The sequence below is a fragment of the Siniperca chuatsi genome, linkage group LG12 (genome assembly GCF_020085105.1).
Source record: "Siniperca chuatsi isolate FFG_IHB_CAS linkage group LG12, ASM2008510v1, whole genome shotgun sequence".
NCBI lineage: Eukaryota > Metazoa > Chordata > Actinopteri > Centrarchiformes > Sinipercidae > Siniperca > Siniperca chuatsi.
Genome location: NC_058053.1, coordinates 4,558,758 through 4,574,221, shown reverse-complemented (window position 1 = coordinate 4,574,221; position 15,464 = coordinate 4,558,758). Strand labels below are relative to the sequence as shown.

The 15,464-nt window shown below is 42.4% G+C and overlaps 1 protein-coding gene across 33 annotated transcripts in view; it reads right to left on the bottom strand.

Moving 5' to 3' along the window:
* Positions 1-15,464, bottom strand: part of tns1b (tensin 1b) — a 164,869-nt gene that overhangs the window by 46,298 nt on the left and 103,107 nt on the right. For 30 of the 33 annotated variants that reach the window (XR_006380254.1, XM_044217965.1, XM_044217968.1 and 27 more), the window contains 5 exons: positions 13,191-13,232; positions 7,603-7,652; positions 1,811-1,982; positions 1,042-1,092; positions 832-954 (listed from right to left, as the gene is read on the bottom strand). Coding sequence is in view for 32 of the 33 variants with exons in the window: in XM_044217965.1 (XP_044073900.1) it covers positions 832-954; positions 1,042-1,092; positions 1,811-1,982; positions 7,603-7,652; positions 13,191-13,232 (438 nt within the window). In the remaining variant the exon portion in view is untranslated. Of the gene's footprint in view, positions 1-831; positions 955-1,041; positions 1,093-1,810; positions 1,983-7,602; positions 7,653-10,694; positions 11,006-13,190; positions 13,233-15,464 lie in introns of those variants that run through there. The other 3 variants (XM_044217975.1, XM_044217987.1, XM_044217985.1) reach the window with 2 other exon arrangements.

Below are 15,464 nucleotides of genomic sequence, written 5' to 3'. Positions count from 1 at the left end.
CCATCATTAAAACAAGGACAACTGTGGAGGGTAAGTGTGTTCCACATTATAAATATCATGGCTACTTAAACAGCGTGGAGCCCAATGGAAATGATTTGTTCATATGTGGAAACCCAACACGGCCTGCTTCCTTAGTGACCACCACAACTTCCAAGCCCACACACTCATCACCAGCGTTACTCAACTGGCAGTAAAATAACACCAGTTGTTATGGCAGCCGACTTGTTTGTAACCTCCCCGTGGGAACTTCTTGGAATGAGGCACGGAGCTTTAGGATCCATTGGTTAATTCTTATGTTGCAAAACACAATCAGAAACACAGTGGGGTTAACGTGAAAATGATTAGGTATTACATTTGGGACCTCGGCCTAGTAGTTGTATTTGGATGTACTTTTTATGGTTTGTTTCAGCATACTTAGGAGCCAAATGAGCGTGGTTTGCCACAAGAGTATAATGTGATGCAAGTAAGTTTAGGCAACAACAGGAAAATATTGGTCAATTCAGTTTTTATGGTATTGTTAAGAGTAAAAGGGTAAATAAACCTAAGTAGCTATGATGAGTGGCGTGCCTTACCCCCCTAATTTGTATTTTCCTAACCCTTGTCTAGCACAACCCAACCCAAACAAGCACACAAGCACACACACTCTCACACACAAACACTCTCCCACTCTGAATGTCACTGTTTCACAGAATGTCATTGCAGACACAAATACACAAAAAACTGCTGCAGCCTCAGAGGAAGCGGAGGTCCTGAGAAGAGCCTGAGAGCACCCCCTACTGTCTAGAGATACGTGTCCCATTCTCACAGCATGCTCTCGTCTTTTAGTGTCACCTTGTTGTGTATGACCACCACGTTGTGGCTGTCCGCACTCAGCCAGGTGTCCATGGCCTTGCAAATGCTGCAGATTTTGTCCAGGGCTGGAGCATGGTGGTCAGGCCAGCCAAAGTCCAACACCTGAGAGAGGAGAGAGATTTTCAGTCAGATCGATGGTCATACAATACGGGGGAGGAGAGAGAAGAGGAATCAAGCTGGCAGGTTTACCTTTGGATTAAGTTGGCTGATGTCGTAACGCTTCTCACTGAGGTTGAAGAGCTAAGGAAGAAGTCAAAATAAACACCATTATCCCAATTTTTTGGCATTACATTGTATATTGACAGAGAAGAGGAAATGTTATTATATATATAATTTAAGACTGTTGATAATTCTTTTTTTTTCAAAGGTTATCCTTTCCTGCAGTTTACTAAGGGTGTGCCACAGGGATCCATTTTGGACAACGTCCTATTCACTATTTATATAAATGACATTGTTTTTTAAAATCTTTTTCATTTTCTCTTACTATGTTTATTGTTATCCACCAAAATACCAAAGCAAATTCTTTCTATGTGAAAACCTACTTGGCAATAAATTGTGATTCTGATTTTACACACATACATATATAGGTACTGAGATTCAAAGAACCCCCTAAAACTGCAGGAAAGTTTTCCGCTCTTAAAGTTCTGTAAGAAACAAAGTAGTTAACAGCATCAACTAGCAGCTGCAATGGCTTAAATCAAATAACACATAGGTGAAGGCTGTTTTGGGTTTTGGGTGGTGAGTTTGGTGAGCTGTATACAGATACAGATGTTACATAACCACTCTGTTGTGTGAATGCATGGTTAGATGTGTAGTAGAGATCAGCTGATGATCAGCTTATCTGGGCACCCCATGACTTCATGTTCCTGCCTTAAGTTACACTATTTGCTTCATTTATTCTGAAAGTTAATTGCTATATTCCTGCCAGAATCCTCCAGATGTACGCAGGAAACTGTACCAGGTAGTTGTGGCCGTGTTTGGAGCGCAGCATGGAGGCGACCTCCCGCAGGTTGGCAGCGTAGCTCTGCTCCTCCACGCTGCTGGGGAAGGAGACAGAGATGATTCTCTCGGTGATGTAGATCAGGTCCAGCTCGTAGCTCTCCTCCAGGGCCTGCAGCAGACTCACACTCCTGTCAGAGAAATAGACAAGCATTTACAGTGTGGGTTATTGTGACGATTCATATTGCACTGAGCAAATTTTCATCTCAATGGCACCACTGCGCAAAAACAAAACGGTGGTGGACTGCAAAAGATAGCTAGGAATTTAATACCCAGAAGTAATGCAGCACATGTGATTTACACACACATGCTTGTGTTTATCAAGGAAGCTAGTGTGTGATCACTTTAACCATAACATACCCAGGACAAGAGTGTCAAAAGGCCTAAAGTTATTGTGTTCATTGCTTTCTCTGTTTTTATTCAATTTGGAAGTTTCTATCCATCACGTCCTCCACAAGGAGAAGATCTCCTACCCCGGACCATACCTTACGCCTTCATATAGGTAAAAAGAGCTAATTCATCGGTTATGGATGCTCCTCTCTGTAGCAGTCACAGTTTGTGAGTTAGGCAATAACATGACTGTACTATATATTAACATTTTCTTTAGTGTTGTTTTGTAAATTACTTTTTAAATCATCCCAAGTAAATAGTGGAAATATTGATGATGTCACTGTCGCATGATTCATTCCAGTGATTTAATACAGACACACTCAATTTCTTTCACAGAGCTGTTTCACAAGACACATCACATTATGACAGTCTGTACTTTAACCCCGATCATTCCATATCCAAAGAGTCACTAATTTGGAGCCAAAGCATAAAAAAGGTGACTGCTTACTTAATCTGTAAACCTTGTAACACTCAAAGTCACGAACGTCCTTAATGCAGAAAAGTGCATTTCAGTTTCAGTTAAACACACAACACAACACTCTTCTTCAAGACTACAAGAAACAAATATCCTAATATGGAAAAGACAACACACCACATAAATACCATATGCACAATGACATCATTTAATCCCAGAGGGGTTCAAGATTGCCTCCAAAATGTAAGCTCTGTGTTAAACACATGTTGTGTTGTTAGACTTTGGCTGTCTAAGAGGGAAACAGAGCGAGGAAAAACTGATCAAGCAGATAAACACGCCAGATTATGAAAATATCGCAGCACACCAAGGATTACAGTGTGTGTGCACCTCACAGACCAAACTAAATATGATGGTCATTTATGGGGAGAAGTGTTTGGGTAGATGTTAGCTGAGATGTTATTTGAATTCTTGTTTGTCTGGAGTCAAACCAGGCCAAAGTGTTGAAGGAGGGAAAGGAGGGAAAGGAGGCATGGATGAGAAGGAAGAAAGAAACTGTCCTTCCAAAAAAAATCTGTCACTTACTATTCATTCACCGCTATGTCAAAAGTTCGTCTCGGGCTTCTTACAAGAAACAGGAAATGACAGAGCAGACGTTGCTCCAAAAGAAACATAAAATGTCTATCAAATGTCTCCCAACAGCTAGTGCAGCATAATCTAATGATTTCATTAAGAGTCCGAAAGTCCAATACTTATCTCATTAGCTCCTTGATTTGCGTCATCAATGTTGCTTTGGAGAAATATATTTTTTGGTTTAGTTTCACATTTTGGGAAATACATAAAGACTGGGAACAGGGGAAACAGCTAGCCTGGCTCCTACTTGGCACCTACCAGCACCAAGAAATAGTCCTGCACATAACCCCCTGTAAATCTGCAACTTTTAGTTTTTACATTTCAGTTTTTGTACAGATTAAACAAACATATAACATGTTAATTAGTGAGCTTTAGAGGTGCTGGTAGGCGGATTTTGTTATCTTTGTCTTTATGCTAAGCTAACCAGCTGCCGCCTGTCACCGTATATTTACTGGACAGATACTGTATGTGGGTGGCATCGACCTTCTCATTTAATCTTGGCAAGTAAGTGAATAGGCATATTTCCCAAACTATTGCTTTAATTTCAACAGCTTTCTGTAACTGAACTATTCCTTTAAGTGCCCAAGCTGATATTGTCTTTTTAGAACCATTTCAATGTCTACGTTCTCTACGTGGACAGTGAGATGAAGAGGTTAAGTGAGAGGTGTCTGGACCCTGGACGCCAGACTGCAGCATATTTCCCACATTTGTCAGCTGTGAGTAATCCCTGAGGAAATTGCTCATATGTCTGGGAGAGAAGAACTCTCCAAGTTTAACACACAAATACTGTAACCTGCTCTGTACTGTACATCTGGACCCACTCAAAACGTGCTTACTGGACATGATTCATCACTAGCGATAGAGGAGAAACTGATATGTCACATATGTTCTCACTCATGTGTCGCGATAAACATCTTACTTTGAAATGTATCTGAAGATTTTGTCTTTTTATGGTCATAATTTGCCAAAACTTTGTTTATTTGTATGCATCTGTTTCTCTCTCTGTCTTACTCTTTCCATTTCCCTCTGTCTCTGCATATGTACTGTATGTCTTTCGCCTCTGGGTGCAGTCAGGGCCAATATAGACCTGTGGTTTGGTCCTATTCCAGAACAACCAGCAAGCGCTGACTGGCCGAGTGCCAACCTGCTTCTCATCAGCTGAAGAGATGAAGCGATTGCTCTTTTTCTGCATATCGCGTTTGACGAATGAAGCATAATCTCCTCACGCTCAATTTCAGTGCTGCAGTGATTTTATTTGTGCATCTGGCCAAACACCAACTGTGAACTAGGAATGTTTTATCAGGAAACCTGAGACATTAGACTTAGTAATAAAAGTGAACAACCAGGACTTCTGTCGCTTCTATTTACAATACTGAGAGCCGTCCTGGATCCCTGCTTGCGATCAGACATGTCACACTTCCTGATGGTGAATACCTACAGTTTCTCACAATCACAAGGGTCAATAATCAGTATTGATTAAACTTAAACTTGGATTGAATTGATCATCTTTATCAGTACAGTTTATCAAGCAAACATAAGATCAAATACTTGTTTTTCCTGCACAAACACCATGTTATTTATTTGTGATTAACAGCATATTTATACTTAAATCTGCACTAATCATTGTTTTTGTATTAACAGTGGATGACAACGTGAAAGGGATTGCATTTCTGTCGCTTTCAGCAGGTAGTTCTGCCTCCGGAGCTGCAGAGTCTGGATCTGTGGTTGTGGGCCACCTGCTGCCCCTGTGTTCCTGCTCGACAACTGCTACTACAGTTGTTGTTATTGGCTCTGTTACTAATACTGACATTATTTTTCCTATAGCTGTCATTCCTATTATTATTTATTTTTTAATATTAACACCACAATTACAATTCTACTATTAGCCCCCACCCCCAAAACCTCTCTCTTAATCTCTCTCTCTCTACAAACCTCTCTCTCTCTACCTCTCTCAAAACCTAACCATTGAGTCTGGTTCTGTCCAAGTTTTTCCTTGCCACTGTCGCCAAATGCTTGCTCATGGTGGGATTTGTTCGGTCTCTGTGAATAATTTTATAAAGAGTAAAATTGTAGAAAATTATCACCCAACTCTGAGAACCCACACAACATTTCAGATGTTTTTAGCTCATTGTTTTGGTTTTCGGGCCAACAAACTCCACTCTCATTTACCTTGTTTCCAACAGCAGCAGGGCAAAAAAGAAAAAGCTCTGACAAACAGACACACTTCCTGCCCAGCACTGTGCGGGACACAGGCAAAGTTAGTGACTAGCTGACTCTAGCTTAAGAGTGAGTGGAGTGTCTGGAGACCGAAATAGAGCTAAAAGGAGAGTGAATATTCGACTTACATAGCCAGAAAAGAGGCATTTTTTAACTCAAATGTTTGCCATAAAAACTTCATAAGGTGATAAAATGTCAGTGTTGTTTTTACAGCTTGCTCCGCTTCCCCCAAGTGCCCAGAAAAATCTAAAATGCAGCTTTAAAACATCTATCTCGCCAAACACAATATGTATGATACGTCCGATAACAGAGTAAATATTTTTTAATAAAGATCTGTCTGAATATTACTAGTCATACCCAAGAACAAGGTACCAACTTGAAGGCATTAATATGTAAAAAGCAGCTCTAACTTCAGGTTCAGTTTGGAGACGTGGCTATGTCTTAATGTGACCTTTCAACTAACAGTGTTTATTAGTTCAAAGATGTATTTTGGAAGTGAGATGTAAAAATCCGACCTGTAAGTAGTTTCTAAGCTCTTTATAAGCAGCAAGTCTGATTGCTCTTGCAATGTTTAAAATAAATAATATTTAAAGTGCGATGCACATTTGCAAACAATTGCCAACTCACCTATCAGATGTTGAACTGTTTTTATAACTCTGTATCAACTCTTTAATTTGCTGTGAGGGAATCAAACTGTCACTCAAGCTGAGCACAGCACTTCAGCATGAACTGTTGTGGTGTCAAGTTTTACAGTTAATTACACAACTGACAACATGTGTGACTCCCTAAGGACCGAGGTGAGAGGGGTTGACACCAAATATCTTTTTGTCCAACAAAACAGTGTGAAGTCCAGTTCAATGGCAGGGCATGTTGCTTCACTGATTCCCCTGGTAAAATCAGCAAATATCATGTTACATCTAAACTTTTCATTTCAAATGCTTCATAACTCAAGCTGAATGTGATAGAGGATGGATACGGTTGTGCTTTATTTATTTAATGTCCTTCATTATCATTCTGTCTCTTTGGAGAAAACAAGTGCTTAAAATAATTCAACAAATACAGTCCAGTAAGACGAATGAAGCCTTTTATGGGAAACAGTGAGGAGAGGAGAGGAGAGGAGAGGAGAGGAGAGGAGAGGAGAGAGAGGAGAGGAGGAGGGAGGAGAGAGAGAGGAGGAGGAGGAGAGGAGAGGAGAGGAGAGAGAGAGGAGAGGGGAGAGGAGAGGGAGAGGAGAGGAGAGGAGGAGGAGGGGAGAGAGGAGAGGAGAGGAGAGGAGAGGAGAGGAGAGGAGAGGAGAGGAGAGAGAGGAGGAGAGGAGAGAGGAGAGGAGAGAGGAGAGGAGAGAGAGGAGAGGAGAGGAGAGGAGAGAGAGAGGAGGAGAGAGAGAGAGAGGAGAGAGGAGGAGAGAGGAGGAGAGGAGAGAGGAGAGGAGAGGAGAGGAGAGGAGAGGGAGAGAGAGGAGAGAGAGAGGAGAGAGAGAGGAGGAGAGAGGAGAGAGAGAGAGAGAGAGAGAGAGGAGGAGAGGAGAGGAGAGGAGAGAGAGAGGAGAGGAGAGGAGAGAGAGAGGAGAGGAGAGAGAGGAGGAGAGGAGGAGAGAGGAGAGGAGAGGAGAGGAGAGGAGAGGAGAGAGAGAGGAGAGAGAGAGGAGAGAGAGAGGAGAGGAGAGGAGAGAGAGAGGAGAGGAGAGGAGGAGGAGGAGAGAGGAGAGAGAGGAGGAGAGAGAGAGGAGAGGAGAGAGGAGAGAGGAGAGGAGAGAGAGGAGAGGAGAGGAGAGGAGAGAGAGAGAGGAGGAGAGGAGGAGAGAGAGGAGAGAGGAGAGGAGAGAGGAGAGAGAGAGGAGGAGAGAGAGAGGAGGAGAGAGAGGAGAGAGAGGAGAGGAGAGAGGAGAGGAGAGGAGAGGAGAGGAGAGAGAGGAGAGGAGAGGAGGAGGAGGAGAGGAGAGAGAGAGGAGAGAGAGGAGAGGAGAGGAGGAGGAGAGAGAGGAGAGGAGAGGAGGAGAGGAGGAGAGGAGGAGGAGAGGAGGAGAGGAGGAGAGAGGAGAGGAGAGGAGAGGAGAGGAGAGGAGAGGAGAGGAGAGGAGAGGAGAGGAGAGTTCCTACCTCGATGGTCTGCGCCGTGACTCCATGCTCTTTGAAGATTTTGTCGAGCCCTGCAAAACACAAAGAAAAACACCGGAGCGTTATCACTGGCCTGTGCATATAACGTTCATACTAACAGTGCTTTCAAAAATATACATACATACAGACACATTTACTACGTGTCCAACAACAGAGCTTGTTTGAAACCACCTCAGCATCATTCATTTAATATTGTTCACCACCATTTCTAACAGTTCTTTATTGGTTTTATGTTACATCAAGACTTCTATATAGTATCATCAGGTCCATAATATTACCAATTGTTCCACTGACTGTAGATTTAATTGCTATTGATCTTGTTTATAAAGTAAGGCAGTCCAAGTACCAAGCTGTTTTCTGATGGTGCCGCAAGTTCAGTCTTGTAAATGTTGTTGAATCTGAATAGTAATAGCTAACTGTTTGATGTTATGCTGACATGTTTCATTTCAGTGAGCGGGATAGCTTCAGCAAAGCAGTACTCAGTATGGCTGAAATGAGCCTGAACAAGGTAAAACTCATGTATGAACCAACTTGCTCCAGTGCTGTGATGTAATACAGTATAAGAGGTAGTTGCATTTAGTTTGAAATTGTATCAATCCCCCCAAATCCATAGAGAGACAAATTCTGATTATTGCCTCGCTTTACATTTAAGGCCACATTTTACACACTATACACAAAGTGTTCATACGCACTTGTGACAGACTCTTTTATATGATGCTGTGCAGGACCGTGGGAGGATGGTGTCACATGGCACCCTCACAAAGCAAAGCAGAGGAAGTGTAGCTGAAGGTGATTGACTGTGTTTGGCTGCGCTATGCCTCCCCCCCCCCAAACCAGCTCAAGGAAGAGGTCAAAGGCCATGTGGACTGGTTCACTCCCCTGTGGTGTTTGGGTCACATGTAGACAGGAGGGGGTTGTTATCCATCACCATCCATTAGATCAGACTGGCTGGGTGACCACCGGTGTCAAGAGCCCCACTCGCCTCACTGGATGAGTTTCAGCCTGCTCTGCTCTCCTAACACCTGACTGTCAGTGTACACATTTAAAACAAACGGAGACAACATCCTGTATATATGGTGTGTAGTCAATCATGTGAGTGGGCCTGTGTGTGAATAAAGTTCCTGTGCTGTGTTATTGCAGCCCACAATGACTAAATGTGCAGCAGCTTTTCCCAAAACAAACTGCAAAAGATTTGCAATACATTGCAAGTAATATGTCAAAAATATAAGTCAGCTGTAAAAAATTGCGACACTAGAAATTAGTTTGCAGTGCTAGTGCTAGCCAGCTACCTAGCAAGGAAGTTGAATGCGCTTCTGTAGCTTTTTTTCCTTCTTAATTGAGTCTATGGGTCTTCAGTTCATGAAACCCCTGCAGCTATCTGAAGGCAGCAGGACACGTGTTGATAAATCTGCTGTCTTGGAGGGGCAACAGGGAGACAAATTTATTTATTAATTTGTTTCCCCAGAACATGGCAATGCTAGAGTGGGGCTAGATTGTGCTATAGCCCCACCAACAAAGTCAGACCCACTGTAGGTATAAGGAAGTTGATGACTGACTTTTACTTGACTTTGTCTTATTTTAGATTGCAGTGATTGGTAAAAAGGGGGCAAACATTCCTACAGTTTGACCATTTCTCACAGAAAATTGAGGGACAAAATTAATACACATACAGGCACAAACACAGACAGAAACAAATCAGATGACAGTGTTTGCCTGTGTTCTTTTCTTTCCCAGCAAATCCACTTGATTTCAACAAATTCTACACACCACTCCTTTGTTATCTTACATCCCAAGTATTCACATGAGTCTGTGGCCCTGCTGAGGCGACACAAAGCAAATCCCCCATTTTCTGCCTGTGCTTCGGCCTAAACGTTTCAGTATGTTCCAAGGGGCTGTAAAGTGCAGAGTCGCCAGAGGAGGACAGAGATGAATGAGCAAGAAATGGAATAAAAGAGAGGGTTCAAAGGCAGACGCAGAGCATGAAGAGGGTTAAGAGTGCTTGTTTTAAGTGGAGCTGTAGGACTTATTGTGCGTGAAAGTCAGGAAAAGCCCAAAGTACTCTTGGACCACTGTGATTTGATCAAAACCTCCTCAGATTTTTGAATGGGAAGGCAAACATGTCCGAGAAATGCTGGTAGTTGAATGCCAACACACATTACATGGTGCCACCAGTTCAACCAGCATGCAAACAAACATCTTAATTAGAGACCGGGAGAGAGTGTGGAGGAGATGGGGTTTATATTGTGCTGAGAAGATGGCAGTTAATTCATAGTGTTTGCTTCAAATTAGTCTGAATTGGTGTGCAGATCATTTTATGAGCCACATTATTTCAGTCAAAGTGCAAACATCTGGGTAAATAAAAGCGTCGCAATGAAGGTACAGTCAGTAATAAGACAATAACTTTCTCTGTGGTCACATTGATGTTTTTGTCATTGAAAAACTGAAAGACATCATCATGTAACGTGATTCTATGAATGCAGTGTGCTGTACAGCAATACATTTCAAAGAATCTTGAGTAAAGTGTTGCTCCACTTTCTAATCACAGCTGCAAGATTTTAAGTATCTTAACAAGCAAGATACAATCAAGTAACAACAGAAATCATGAATTCAGATATTTCTTGTGTTCAAATCAGTTTCCCAGTGCAGCAGCTCTGAAGCAGACCAATATTGTAGACATTAGCTCCTGATCACACAATCAGCACCCTAAGACCTGTTTCTCTACTCTGAGAACGTGTGTTGGGAAGGAGTGGGGGAGGCGAGATAGCGGGTGAGGAGGAGGAGGAGGTGCGAACTGGAGTGGGGGGTCCAGCAAGACTGTTTCCAGATGAAAACCATCTGTGGAGGTTGACTTTACAAGCAGGCCATTCAAATTAACCATCTGAGAAAGCGCAAGGGAGCGAGGGAGGAAGGGAGGGAGGCCAAAAGACGTTGGGGGCTGGTAAAAGTCTGCGAAGGAGACGAGAGAAACTATTCCATAACAAAGAAAAAAACAAGCGATGAAGGAGAAAAGTACAAGCTACAGGACCCGTGTTGACTAAATCCATCCATCCATTCGCCCCTCCATTGCATCCTACCTTCCTGAAAAGGTAGCCCGTACTCCATCGCCAGGCCCCCCTCAGAGAGGAGAGCCGCCTTCTCAAAGACCCTCCTCGGTTCATCTCTGGAGAGCTCCCTCTGCCTCTCACTGCTTTCTGCCCAGCAGTGAAGTTTCCTCTGTGAAACCTCTCCCTTTTCTCTGACAGCGCAGGACGAGCAGAAGAAGAAGGGGAAAAAAACCAAGAGCTCTATTTTGGGCAGTTGCCTGCAGTGGGCCGCTGCATGCTCCGGCTCAGACCAGACTCCTCCACAGCGCTCCTTGTCTCGTCCTTCTGTCCGCTCTGTGTTCTCCCTCTCTTTCTTTCCCTCTGTGTCTGTGTATTGGCCACCCTCCCCCTCCCACTCAGCCTCCCATCACGTTATCTCTCCCCCTCATATTCAACTTTTCCCTCCCTCTCTCCCTCTTTCTCATCTGTGTACGAATCTAAATTGCAACTGCTAACCTTTTCCGTCTCTTTTGGCAAACATGTGGGGTCTGATGCATGTTTGTACACACAAACACATCACACATAAACCTGCTGACTACAGCTCTTCACCACGCGGTGTGTTAAGTCATGTCTGGTCAAATGTAATTTTGTAAAACGTGTGTATGTGTGTGTATTCGACTGTGAAATCTTATTCTGACATTAAGACAGTTGTGTCTTTTGCACAGGTGATTTCACAAACAACCATACACTTGAATGCTGTTTTTGTTGAGTATATAATGTTAGTATTATATTTAAGTATTACTAAGTATTATAAACATTCAGAACTTCCCTCTATTTCCTGTAATTTTTTTCACCTTTCTGATACAAGAAAAATCCCCAAGACTGAGCAATCTCACAAGAATTTGCACTTGAAACGTCTTAACTTGTTAACCTTTAAACCTGATTTAATGCAGTGTCTAAATGTTAATGTCTACATCAGGAAGTTTAAAAAAAAAAAAAAAAAGCAAAGAAGCAGAAGAACACCAAACCAACCAAGGTAGAAACTGATCCAGTGAAGCGAGAGAAGCTCATGCAGTCATAAGACCAATCTTTTCGATGCTCCGAGGCGATGCCAGACATCTCCCAGACGTCACAGTGTAATCACACAGCAAATGCCCATGACCAGACAGCAGCAGCTGCACTCACACACAGACTGCATACTGTACATACGTGTGATGATACAGTACAGCGTGAAACACAAACTCATTTAATCACACACTTGTAATCCCTGTGTGTTTCAGGCTCTGCCCCTTAGTTAAGGTGCAGACCAAATTATGACCTGAGAGGGAAAACTCATGAGCCGTGCAAAAGGCTGTCTGATGCGAAGCTTCTGCGTGGCTTTAGTAGAGAGGCAGAGACGCTTGTGCTCTTCTGTACTACACTGTAGGAGAAAACTGAAGAATAACACAGTAATTGCCAATAAAAGCAACCACACACACACATACACACACACACAAAGAGGCACACTGGTGCATTTGTGTTTATTTTGGTCCTTCTGGAGAAAGTGGGCACTTGGCTTTGGGTGGTAACTCTAAATTGGTTACTCGATCCTTCCTTTACCAGACAAAATACAACTCACAGGAGGTTGTGTCATCGACGACTAGTGAGTCCAAGGCAAACATGTATGCTCTAATCATTGTGTGTGTTGACCTAACATGCACGGATGGAGGAGTCATTACTCTGAAGCGATGATAACTATTTTATTAAAGTTCCATCAAACTTTCTAAACAACCATATGAAGGCTTAAGGGTCATCATAGAATTCATCTACTGTGTCTTATCACCCACCACTACCTGGGGTGTCTGAGCTGACATTCTATACATCCATGGTGAAAACCCAACACGGTAGTGATGCATAGAGACACTACAATGTTCAAGGATGTGTCCTCGTCAAGTAACTTTGACTGAATTTATTTTCCAATGTATAGCAGTAAATTCCCCTTTGCAAGTTGTGTGCCCTATATTCAGCGAAAGGTAAGGGTGTGGAGGTTGAGGTGATACTGTACTGTACTTTCATACAGGAGAACAGAGAATCAGCCAGTACTGTCCAATACTGACATTCTTGTCTGGCGTTAGGATTTGTATCATTCTGTGAAATCAGAATGTCTATATGACAAGAATTTCCAAAACCTGGTTAGCACTCTGTAGCTGACCTTGACCTTCCTTCCTTGCCCCCGAAAGAGGCACAAATAGAAAACTTTGCATCACGTTAACACTGCACTGCACAAATCTTCCTGCTCACAAATCGGCAGCTAATCACACAGTGTGATGCCCTCTGCGTCTGATGTGCCTAAAACAGTCAAGGAAAAAGGTTTAATGGGAACAGAATCAGCTGTTTGGTACAGCAGCCTGGCTTGATTCCCAGCACAGAAATTCCTGATTGTCTTGTTTAAGACTGCAATTTGAGTTCCAGTGAGACAATTTGATAAGTCATCATCTAGTACAAAAAGCTGGTACTTTGTGTTTGATGTGAACGTTGGATGTGTGTAAAAACAAAGCTGGAACTCACCATGGTGTCTACATGTTTGAGAGGGAGGTCGCTGCTTGGTGCCTGTTCAGAGAAGACAAAGACAGAGAGAAATAGAAAGCGAGATCAATATAACACTTCATACTTCAAAAACTCACCACCCTGTTATGTTATGTTGTGTCACGTCACATCATCTCCTCTCATGCTATGTTGAAGCTACGCTCAGCGCCATTCTTTGCCCTAATGTGGCCTGGAGCAGAGTGGGGCTCCACCTTGAATGCGTGGGACCATCTATAATCCCTCTGTGCAAATATTTACACAAAGAGACAAGTCTGCTTCCATTAGCCAAGACCAGAGAGTCCATCCGTGGAACACTCTTTTTCAACGCCATATACAGCTATGGACAGAGAGAGAGAGAGAGAGAGAGGATCACGCAAACAGAGACAGAAGGGGAGAGAGAGAGGAACAAGGGACAGAAGAAAGGAAAAGGAGGGAGAGACAGAGGAGAGAAAGGAAAGAGAATAAGGAGAGGGTAGGTGTACAGTCAGGACAGGCTGGGGGTATAGAGGAAGATGAAGGTCAAGAGAGAGGTTCATGGCAGAGAGCAGAAGAAGAAAACATCAGAGCAATCCATGATGTCATGAGCTTGTGTGGGCTTGGCTAACCGCAGACTACCACACATGCACAGATGTTACTAAATGAAGCATAAAAAAATCAGTCTAAGCTGTATTGAAAACATCAGTCATATCTATGACTAGTTGCACTTTTCATTGCAGCAAATCTTTAGATATTGTACATAGTATACAACAAATGAGTGCATCCTGACTGACCAGCCAGAAAGTACACAGGGTTGAAGTTTGATCTTTTGTGATCATTAATGGAGGCGTGGGTAGTATATCATGGACTCCTGACTACGTTGCTGTCATAGAGATTTGAGCCTCAAAAAGTGGCAGAGGGTGGTATTGAACCTCGACAGTTTTTCAGTACTGACCAAAAACGGACCATAAAATTGTAAAAAAGTACTGAAAGTTGGCACTGATAGCTTGGTCCGATTCTTAGGCTTGTTTACTTATTCTTTGTTGAAATGTGTTTTGATTTAAATCAGAAAATTGTTCTAACCTTAGACTAAATTTTATTTAGGCAAAGTTTGGATAATTTTGTTAAATGAAAAAAATTTTAAAGTTTTTTAGGTGTTTGTATTCTCCAAACTAAATAGTACTGTTTTGGTAATGGTACTGAAACCTGGGTATTGTATTGGCACGATGCTGAAAATGGTCCAGCAAGAACCAGCCCTAATAATTGGTGTTTATGACATATTGAAAGTGAAGTGTGATGAGATCAATTTAAGCCCACAGTGTTTCGAACACAAGAGTGACTTGGGGAAGGCTAACGATATTCTAGATTTATGTTATTGTCTATCAAATCCCATGAAAAGACAAACACTAAATATGTGTTTGTCTGTCTCTCAGTACTTTCTGACTTCCCTACCCTGTCCGTGCCTCTCCGTCCCAAGCCCATTTGTTCTTACTGGAGATGTAAATCTTTAAAAATGAGTCACAACTATGCAGTCTCATTTTTAAAAAGGGCAAACAACAACAATGGAGCTCTATGGCACAGAGGAATAAGAGATATATCAGGCTTTGGATACAGAGACAATACTTGTTACTAGGATCAATTCATTGTTGGTTTTGGCCTTTTCGTGGAATGTATTAACAATAAGAAAAATATAGAATTTCACTAGACTTATCCTTTAAAATACAGAACACCAGAGTTATGCTGCTAAATATTGGTAATCGTCATTTGGATTAAAGCACTTCATAATGGAAGCCTCCATGGTCGTGATGACTGGACAGTCCCACACAGAGAGCTGGGCTGTGACACCAAGGATGCTCTGCTTCTGTAGCAAGCTTCAGTGGAACATAAACAGTAAATGCAAAGGGTAAATTATAGTCTGGCTGTGCAGGCCCCAGAATACAGACTCCAAACGCCCAGAGTAAACCACCAACCAGGAAAGGAGAGAGAGAGACCTCAGAATCATCCTAATTTTACCCCAAATTCCAGCCTCACCAGTGAAATACTTACAATCCTTACAACCTTTAAAAACAACCAAAAAATAAAGAGAATGGGGATTAAATTACCAATACAATGCCAAGGCAACACAGTTGTAAAATTTTACTTAACTTTGTCTACCAGGTAGATGTGTGTAGGTGTGTTGTTGTTGTACATCAGACATGTGGAAGACAGAGTTACTTATAGGAATGAAGGAAAAGGAAACACCAGACTGTGGATTTGCTTGGAGGCCAAAATTTGCCGCAG